The sequence below is a fragment of the Equus caballus genome, chromosome 4, assembly GCF_041296265.1.
Source record: "Equus caballus isolate H_3958 breed thoroughbred chromosome 4, TB-T2T, whole genome shotgun sequence".
Classification (NCBI taxonomy): domain Eukaryota; kingdom Metazoa; phylum Chordata; class Mammalia; order Perissodactyla; family Equidae; genus Equus; species Equus caballus.
The window spans coordinates 97,120,001-97,130,257 of record NC_091687.1 but is presented as its reverse complement, the minus strand read 5'-3'; the positions used below and the strand labels follow the sequence as shown (position 1 = coordinate 97,130,257).

General features: G+C 47.5%; 1 protein-coding gene across 6 annotated transcripts in view; it reads left to right on the top strand.

Moving 5' to 3' along the window:
- Window positions 1–1,654: 1,654 nt before the first annotated feature.
- KLRG2 (killer cell lectin like receptor G2) overlaps window positions 1,655–10,257 on the top strand; it is a 20,902-nt gene continuing 12,299 nt past the window's right edge. For 3 of the 6 annotated variants that reach the window (XM_070265947.1, XM_070265945.1, XM_070265948.1), the window contains exons 1-2: window positions 1,655–2,579; window positions 9,798–9,940. In XM_070265947.1, coding sequence (XP_070122048.1) covers window positions 1,705–2,579; window positions 9,798–9,940 — 1,018 coding nt within the window. In that variant the 5' untranslated portion in view covers window positions 1,655–1,704. The remainder of the gene's footprint in view (window positions 2,580–9,797; window positions 9,941–10,257) is intronic. The other 3 variants (XM_023639805.2, XM_023639804.2, XM_070265949.1) reach the window with 1 other exon arrangement.

The window sequence follows — 10,257 nt, the reverse complement described above, 5'->3', positions numbered from 1 at the left end:
CTCCTCACACGTGAACGCACAATTCTTTCCCATCTTAATATATACAACTTTCCCCTGACCAGGGAGTCCTGGACACCATAGGTCTCCTTTACATATACAGTCACAAGGGGAGTTTATATTCATTACTTCTGCTTCCTTAAGAACAATATGAATTTTTACAGTAATCTTTATTAGTCCAAAAAATAACTTACAATATGCCATCTTTTTAAAGAAATTGAATTTTTATTTAAGAATATGCGTAAATACATTCTCTTTCTAGAAAGTGGAAACATTACAGATAAGGTTAAAGGCCCCTAGACTATCCGCCCCCCACCCCCCACCCCAAACAATCTACAGCAGAATCCACTATTATTCTCACTTTGGGGTATATCATGCCACATCTTTTAAAATGCATTTTCATGTGTATACATGTCCCCACATTAAATCTGTAGTCTGGGTCTTTGAAGGGGTTAGATGTGCAACGTCTTCATATAGCACTTTCTTTCCGCTGAACTTTTTCTCTCAGTTACTTGTCCTCAAGGAGCATCCCTTCCAGTAGTTTAAGCCCCCTCCTAAGAGCCTTCCCTCCGCGTTCTCCTTCCTTCCCCTCCCCCAGGAGTAACAAGGCCATGGTCCTTTCCAGGCCTGCTGCTCCTGAGACCACTCCAGAAGTCGTCCCTGAAGTAGGGTTGCCAGATTTAGCAAAGAAAAATATAGGAGACAGGTTAAATTTTAGATAATGAATAATTTTTAAATTTTTATTTTAGTTTTATTTTAATAATTTAATAATTATTAATAACAATTAATGGATTTTTAAATAATTTAATCATATTCTATTTGAAATAATTTTAAAATAAGTATATCCCACACAACACTTGGAATACACTTATACTAAAAAACACTATTTCTTGTTTCTCTGAATTTCAGATTTAACTGATTGGCCCGTATTTTATCCATCTGTCCTACCCTGGGGCATTGATGCACATGCCATTGGCCTCATCCCCTTATGAGATTCAGTAGTTCTGGGTCGAGCCCAGCCAGGAATCTGTATTTTTAAAAATGCTATTCAGATTGCTGGGCAGGGTTGGGAACCCTGTACTCCACTACACCATGCTGGCCCGCGACCAGGCTCCTCTCCCGGTGAAAATACACATTTTTATGCTTATTCCTTCCTCAGTCTTTAATGAGTTAAGTTAGTAGGAGTCAGGCCTGCAGAGTAGCTGCCCTGGGACTTCTGCTGTGAGGGAATCCTCTCAGTATGGTGCCCCTTCCCCCACTACATTGTCAGAACGACCAGCTCTGCTGCTTTTCTGCAGCCCCCCGCCCCCGGTACCTTCGGACCCGCTGATGTTTCTGAGGTCCCAGGATCTCTCCAGAGTTGCCAAAGGCTCACCGCCCCAGGTGTAACTCTCAAAATCAGCATAACGGCCGAGGGCTACAGGGGGAAATGAGTGGGGTGGGGGCAAAGAAGAGGGAAGGGTCAGGCCAGCCTCCGGGGTCGCCCTCACGCGTCGCTCGTGCCTGGCTGGCTCCGCAGCGCTGCCTCCCACCGGTTAAACCCTGTGCCAAGGAAAGGTGGGGCCGGTGGCCTGAAGGGCGTGGCCAAGGAGTCCTACCCACAGCCAATCTCAGCGGGGTCCTCGGGGGCGGGGGTGGGGCGGGGAAGGGGGTTGACGGTAAGGGGCGCGGCGGCACAACTCCGGCGACGGGGCTCGACCCACCCAGATGCGGGAGGGAAGCTGGCTGCGTACCCCGGCCCGGTGCGCTCCGCTCGGCTTCTCTCGGCTGCTCCGCGCAACGAATGGAGTGCGCCCGGGTGGCATCGGGAGGAGGCCAAGCCGGGGCCGAGGTCCCAATGGAGCCCTTGGGAAGCCAGGTGCCCGAGCTGGAGCAGCCGCAGGTCCCCGCGGGAGAGCGAGGGCCCGGGAGCCCCGCGAGCAGCCCGATCCCGGCCGGGGCCGCGAAGGAGGCGGCGGGCGCGGGCCAGGACCTGTCGGGCGGGAGGAAGCTGCCCTCGCCTCGCCCCGCGCTCCTGCGGGTGCCGCCGCCCAGCCTGGGCTACGGCGCCTTCCGCCGCCAGACGTCCTCCGGCCCCGAGCCGCCGTCGCCGGGCCCCTCCGCGGCCGAGCAGTCCCGGGACGGCGAGGCGCCGGGGGCCGAGCTGGCGCCCTGGGCCGCGCAGGGGGAGCCGGCGCCCGGCGCCTGGGCGCCCATGGAACTGCAGGTGGACGTGCGCGTGAAGCCCGTGGGCGCGGCGGGTGGCAGCCGCGCGCCCTCGCCCGCGCCCTCCACGCGCTTCCTCACCGTGCCGGTGCCCGAGTCCCCAGGCTTCTCCCGCCACACCTCCCCCGCCTACCCGCTCCTGTCACCGGGCGGCACGTGGGGCCGGGCCGCGCCGCTGGCCCCAGCCCGGGCGGAGCGTGGCCACGACGCCGAGGGCCGGGCCAGCCCCGCCGAGGGGCGCGCGGAGTCCCCGGGCTCCCCCACGTGCCGCTGCCGCTGCCGGGAGCTGGGGCTGGAGAAGCGGGAGGAGGCGGCGCTGCTGCCGCGCGCCGACGCCGACTGCGACTGGAAGCTGCCCCGGGCCGTGACGCTCGTAGGTAAGTGCGCGCGGCGCCCGGAGCGCACCCCGCCGGGGGGTTCACGCAGCCTGAGAACCAGCCCCCCGCCCCTTCCACCCGGCACTGGGCCCCTGGGCAGTGGAGGGACTAGGGGACCCAGACAACCATCCCGATCCCCCCACCCCACCTGGCCTCTCTGGCTTAGAATCAGTAACATTCTGGCCTACGTAATTGTAATTCAAATCATTTGCGGTAAAAGAATCCAACCACTATTTCCCCGCCCCACCTCCCTCAAAAACTCGCACGTTCTGTCTGCGCGCAGCATCTTTGAGAAGTAGAGGTGGAAGGAGTTCCAGGCGGGGGAAATCTTTCAGCATCACGTGACGGTGGCGGCAGCCGGGGCGGAAGTAGCCTTGGCTCCTGCCTCCAGGCTCGCCGACCTCCCGAGGGCATGGGCTCCCTCTTTCCCTCCGCCGTATCCTGAGGAGCGTTTGGCCCCAGACCCCATCCCCTCAGCAGCTACAGGCCAGACTGTGCTAGGGTGTGTGGATCCTTTGGTTGCGGGGAGGGCAGAGAAGAAGAAAGAGCTTGAAAAAGCTATAAACAGTTGTGAACAAGGAACCAGGAGGGAGTGGTCGGTGAACTTGGGGGCGTGGGAAAGCTTCCAGGAGCTGAGCTTTGAAAGGTGAGTAGGGGTTAGAGGTGCTAGAGGCCGTTTCTAGCCGGAGAGACACAGGAAAGAGGCTGGGAGGGGCTAGAGGCCTGCCCAGCAGGCAGCCTGCCAGAAGCTTGGCCCGGTGAGAGGAAGGACAGGCCGGCTAGCCAGGACCCAAATCCTGAGGACCTCTGCGCCAGGGGTTCTTAGACGTGAGTAGAGTTCAGGGACCCGGATCACTCAGAAACGTTTGCAGTTTTGTGTGAGCACATTTTCTGCCTGCTGGGTTTATTAGTTCTCTATTGCTGTTGTCACGCATTGCCGCAAACTTAGAGGCTTAAAATGACCCCAATTTATTAGAGTTCTGTAGGTCAGAAGTCTGAGTTGGGCCGGATGGTCTAAAGTTGTCAACAGGGCTGTGTTCCTTTCTGGGGCTCTGTGGGAGATTCTGTTTCTTTGCCTTTTCTAGCTTGTGGGGGCCACCTTGTTTCTTAGCTCATGACCCTCTGTGTATTCAAAGCCAGCATTGTCAGGCTGAATCCTTCTTCCCCTGCCATCTCTTTGACTGTCCTGTTCCTCTGCCTCCCTCTGCCATTTATGAGGACCCTTGTGATTACATCGGGCCCACCCAGAAAGTCCCGGATAATCTCCCCATCTCAGAGTCAGCAGATTAGAAATCTTATTTCCATCCGCCACCGTAATTCTCCTGTGCTCCGTAACCTAACATATTAACAGGCTCCCGGGATGAAGACATGGACATTTTTAGGGGGACATTGTTCTCTACCACAGCGAGTTTATAGCTTTTCATCACATTGATAGTAAACAGTCTGTGGCTAAAAAGGGTGGGATTATAAGGAAATGAGGAGTCAGGGGGGAGGTGACGTGGTTGGATTTTTATTCTAGAAAGTGAGCTCTGACAGCCATGTGGAGAAAGGATGGGGCAGGCATGAGACTGAATAAGAGATGTTAGGAGGTGATGTCTGTAGCCCAAGAAGAGATGATAAAGTCGTGATCTGTGGCAGAGGTGGGAGGGAGGCTTCGAGAGGTAGAATTAGTGAGCTGGGCTGATGAACGTGGGCTAATGGGAGGAGTGGGGATGAGCCGAAGTTGCTGACTTGGGTAGCTGTATGATAGAGCGTGTTATCCTTCCACAGTGGAGACGGGGGAAGAAGTGTGGGAGAAATAAATAAGAAGGTGCATTTGTAAGTTCCAGGTAGAGATGTTATTTAAAGGGACAAGGTAAGCTACAGCCTGGCAAAGAAAAATGTAGGTGGTAGGAAGAGCATCAGGAAGCATAGAAGCAGAAAAGGGAGAGAGTTTCCAGGAGAGTGTGGTCAGCAGTGTCCAATGTTTGTTGGGGCATCAGGGGAGAGGCAGACTTTGGGACTGGACCATTAGGGAGTGCTACCACGTTGAGTCAGTGCTCTGGGGGTGATGCAGGTGACCAAGGGATGTGAAGACGAATGGATGGGAGGGCGAGATGCCAGACAAAATACTGCGAGTGCATGCTGATGCTCCGCCCTCTGGGCTTGCTTTCTGGGAAATGTGAGATTAAGGGACTTTGGCATTCCTGGTGCAGGGCTGAGGCATGCTGCTTGGATGAGGAGTGGTTTCCGCCTGTGGTGGCCTTTCCCACCTTGGATCAAGCTGGTCACTCAACAAGGGGGCCAAAGCACAGCCCAGACACCAGGACTTGCCCAAGCCATACCCAGCTGATTCGCAGGAGGACCTTATGAATCCGGGAGGGCAGAAGCCCCTGTGGAGAGGGTTGGGAATGTCAATGTTCTGTCTCTTCTCTGCTTTTTTGGGCAAGTGTCACAAAGGTGCTGTCGAGCTATAGGCTGAGGCATCAAAGACTCAGAGGATGTTCTCGATGGCAACGCTCAGCCTAAAAGAGAAATCAGACTGCAGAGAGCCTAACACTGGAGCAAGAGCTGGATCCTCAGATGGAGAATGTTTCCCCCTTAGGTGTTGGTTTAGAGTCACCTCACCTGGTCCCCAAGGATGGATTAGATGTCCCTATTCCATGCTCCCGCCGGCCCTGGTGCGGCCCGACTGTGGCATTCCTCACAGGTGGTATAGTTACCTTTTTGTCAGTATCCTCCCCTAGATTCTGAGCCCCTTGGGCGCATGGAGGTGGAGTTTAGACTTTCATGGAATCCCCAACACCTGGCATGTTGCTCTATAAATAACTACTAAGTGAACGGCCCTAACCCTCTCAGAGTACACATGTCTTAGTCCCCGGCTCTCTAAGCGGGAGCTGGATCTCAGTCTTTGCCAGCCCCCTGGCCCCTGCTAGACTGTGCTCAGTGCACCAGGTGTGCAGGATATGAGGCAGTGTCTGCCCTGGCCTCTGCCGTCCAGGATTCTCAATCTGGACAGGGGGGAATATATTCATAAATAAGCATGAGGCAGTCTAGGATGGTGCCAGGAGGGGAACAGGGAGGGAGGACGGGAGCCAGGAATGAGAACAGAGGCTGTGGGTGAAGGTGTCTTTTGGAGAAGGTGGGGCAGCCTAGGAACCCCAAAGGTGGTTAGGACTGTGGTGGGGCAGAAGGAAGAATGTTGTCAGTGCTCAGTGCATAGAGAAACTGGAGCCAGGAGAGGGTGATGTCCAGTGTGCTCAGGTCCTGGGAGGAGCAGAGGTGGCAGCAGAAGTAGATTTACCTGAAGGCGATGACACAGAAGCAGGCCTCCAGCTGGCAGGAGCCCTCTGAGTCCCTGTACCGAACTTTGTATTTGGAAGTTTGTGTTATATAGATATAGATAGAAAGATAGATATTTTTTAATTGAGTTCATAATAGTTTACATCATTGTGAAATTTCAGTTGTATGTTATTTCTTGTCTGTCACCACACAAGTGCTCCCCTTCACCCCCTGTGCCCACCCGCTACCCCCCTTCCCCTGGTAACCACTGAACTGTTTTCTTTGTCCATGCATTTTTTTATAATTCCACATATGAGTGGAATCACATGGTGTTTGTCTTCCTCAGTCTGGCTTATTTCGCTTAGCATAATACCCTCCAGGTCCATCCATGTTGTTGAAAATGGGATGATTTTGTCTTTTTTATGGATGTGTAGTATTCCATTGTATATATACCACATCTTCTTTATCCAGTCATCAGTCGATGGGCACTTGGATTGTTTCCATGTCTTGGCTGTTGTGAACAGTGCTTCAGTGAACATAGGGGTACATATGTTACTTTGGATTGTTGATTTCAAGTTGTTTGGGTAGATACCCAGTAGTTGGATGGCTGGGTCATATGGTATTTCTATTTTTAGGTTTTTGAGGAATCTCCATACTGTTTTCCATAGTGGCTACACCAGTTGGCATTCCCACCAGCAGTATATGAGGCTTCCCTCATATACTGCTCACAACCTCTCCAACATTTGTTATTTTTAGTCTTAGTGATTATAGCCATTTTAACAGGTGGAAGGTGGTATCTTAGTGTAGTTTTGATTTGTGTTTCCCTGATGATTAGTGATGTTGAACATCTTTTCATGTGCTTATTGGCCATCTGTATATCTTCTCTGGAGAAATGTGTGTACACAGCTTCTGCCCATTTTTTGATCAGGCTGTTTGGTTTTTTTTTTTGTTCAGTTGTGTGAGTTCCTTATATATTATGGAGATTAACCCCTTGTTGGATATATGATTTGCAAATATTTTCTCCCAGTTGGTGGGTTGTCTCTTTGTTTTGATGCTAGTTTCTTTTGCCTTGCAGAAGCTCTTTAGTCTGATGAAGTCCCAGTTGTTTATTTTTTCTTTGGTTTCCCTTGTCTGAGAAGACATGGTATTTGAAAAGATCCTTTTAAGTTCGGTGTCAAAGAGTGTACTACCTATATTATGTTCCAGGAGTTTTATGGTTTCAGGACTTGTCCTCAAGTCTTTGGTCCATTTTGAGTTAATTTTTGTGTATGGCGTGAGATAATGGTCTACTTTCATTCTTTTGCGTGTGGCTGTCTAGTTCTCCCAACACCTTTTATTGAAGAGACTCTCCTTTTTGCATTGTATGTTCTTGGCACCTTTGTTGAAGATTAGCTGTCCCTAGATGTGTGGTTTTATTTCTGGGCTTTCAGTTCTGTTCCATTGATCTGTGTGCCTGTTTTTGTACCAGTTCCATGCTGTTTTGATTACTATGGCTTTGTAGTACATTTTCAAGTCAGGGATTGTGATGCTTCCAGCTTTGTTCTTTTTTCTCAGCATCACTTTAACAATTCTGGGTCTTTGGTTGCCCTATATGAATTTTAGGATTCTTTGTTCTGTTTCAATAAAGAATATCATTGGGATTCTGATTGCATAGAATTGTAGGTTGAATCTGTAGATTGCTACAGGTAGTATGAACATTTTAACTCTGTTTATTCTTCCAATCCATGTGCATGCAATCTATTTCCATCTCTTTATGTCATCATCTATTTCTTTTAATAATGCCTTAATAGTTTTCATTGTATAAGTCCTTCACCTCCTCAGTTAAATTTATTCCTAGATGCTTTATTCTTTATGTTGCGATTATAAATGGAATTGTATTTTTGAGTTCTCTTTCTGTAAGTTCGTTATTAGAGTATAGAAATGCAACTGATTTTGTAAGTTGATTCTGTACCCTGCATCTTTACTGTAGTTGTTAATTATTTCTAATAGTTTTCCGATGGATTCTTTAGGGTTTTCTATATATAAGATCATGTCATCTGCAAACAGTGAGACTTTCACTTCTTCATTCTGTATTTGGATTCCTTCTAGTCCCTTCTCTTGCCTAATTGCTCTGGCCCAAACCTCCAGTACTATGTTGAATAAGAGTGGTGATAGTGGGCATCTTTGTCTTGTTCCTATTGTCAGAGGGATGGTGTTCAGTTTTTCCCCACTGAATATGATGTTGGCTGTGAGTTTGTCATATATGGCCTTTATTATTGTGAGGTAATTTCCTTCTAGCCCCATTTTGTTAAGAGTTTTTTTTTTTTTTTTTTATCACAAATGGCTGTTGGATCTTGTTAAATGCTTTCTCTGCATCTATTGAGACGATCATGTGGTTTTCATTCCTCATTTTGTTAATGTGGTGCATCACGTTGATTGATTTGAGGATATTGAACCATCCCTGCATCCCTGGAATAAATCCCACTTGATCATGATGTATGATCTTTTTGATGTTTTGCTGTATGTGGGTTGCCAATATTTTGTTGAGGATTTTTGCATCTATGTTCATCAGTGATATTGCCCTGTAGTTTTCCTTTTTTGTGTTGTCCTTGTCAGGCTTTGGTATCAGAGTGATGTTGACCCCGTAGAATGTATTAGGAAGCATTCCATCTTCCTGATTTTTTGGAATAGCTTGAGAAGGATAGGTATTAAGTCCTCTCTGAAAGTTTGGTAGAATTCTCCAGGGAAGCCATCTGGTCCTAGGCTTTTATTTTTTGGGATGCTTTTGATTACTGTTTCAATCTCTTTACTTGTGATTGGTCTATTGAGATTCTCTGTTTCTTCTTGATTCGCCTTTGGAAGGTTGTAGGAGTCTAAGAGTTTATCCGTTTCCTCTAGATTGTCCATTTTGTTGGCATATAGCTTTTTGTAGTACTCTCTTATAATCTGCTGTATTTCTGTGGTATCCGTTGTTATTTCTCCTCTTTCATTTCTAATTTTATTTATCTGAGCTTTCTCTCTTTTTTTTCTTTTTAAGTCTGGTTAGGGGTTTGTCAATTTTGTTTATCTTTTCAATGAACCAGCTCTTTGTTTCATTGATCCTTTCTGCTGTCTTTTTTGTTTCAATAGCGTTTATTTCTGCTATAATTTTTATTATTTCTCTCCTGCTGACTTTGGGCTTTGTTTGTTCTTCTTTTTCTAATTCAGTTGGGTGAAGTTTGAGATTGCTTATTTGGGATTTTTCTTGTTTGTTAAGGTGAGCCTGTATTGTGATGAATTTCCCTTGTAGTACCACTTTTGCTGCATCCCATATGAGTTGGTATGGTATGTTTTCATTTTCATTTGCCTCCAGATATTTTTTAATTTCTCCTTTAATTTCTTCAGTGATCCATTGGTTGTTCAATAGCATATTGTTTAGTCTCCTCATCTCTGTCCCTTTCTCAGCTTTTTTCTTGTAATTAATTTACAGTGTCATAGCATTGTGATCAGAAAAGATGCTTGTTATTATTTTAATCTTCTTAAATTTATTGAGGCTTGCCTTGTTTCCCAACATATGGTCTATCCTTGAGAATGTTCCGTGCACACTTAAGAAGAATGTATGTTCTGCTGTTTTGGGTTGGAGAACACTGTATATGTCTATTAAGTCCAACTGGTCTAGCTTTTCATTTAATTCCACTGTTTCCTTGTTGATTTTCTGTCAGGATGATCTGTCCATTGATGTGAGTGGAGTGTTGAGGTCCCCAACTATTATTGTGTTCTTATTAATATCTTCTTTTAGGTTTGTTAATAGTTGCTTTATGTACTTTGGTGCTCCTTTGTTAGGTGCATAGATATTTATAAGTGTTATTTCTTCTTGATGGAGTGTCCCTTTGATCATTATATACTGTGCCTCTTTGTCTCTCTTTACCTTTCTTATCTTGAAGTCTGCTTTGTCTGATATAAGTATTGTGACACCTGCTTTCTTTTGTTTGCCCTTAGCTTGGAGTATCGTCTTCCATCCCGTCACTCTGGGCCTTTGTCATTGGAGCCGAGATGTGTTTCCTGGAGGCAGAACATCATTGGGTCTTGTTCTGTAATCCATCTCGCCACTCTGTGTCTTTTTATTGGAGAATTCAATCCATGTACGTTTAGGGTGATTATCGATATATGAGGGCTTAATGCTGCCATTTTATCACTCATTTTCTGGTTCTCCTGCATTTCCTTTGTTTCTCATCCTGTGTATTTTGGTCTACCAATTGAGTTATGTAGTTTTTTATGTTGTGTTTCTTTGTTTCTCCTTATTTATTATTTGTGTCTCTGTTCTGCTTTTTCATTTAGTGGTTACTTTGAGGTTTGTACGCAAAATCTTGTAGCTAAGATAGCCCATTTTCTGATGGCCTCTTATTTCCTTAGACTAAACCGATTCAGTCCCTTTCCTCTTCCTCACCTAAGTTGTTTT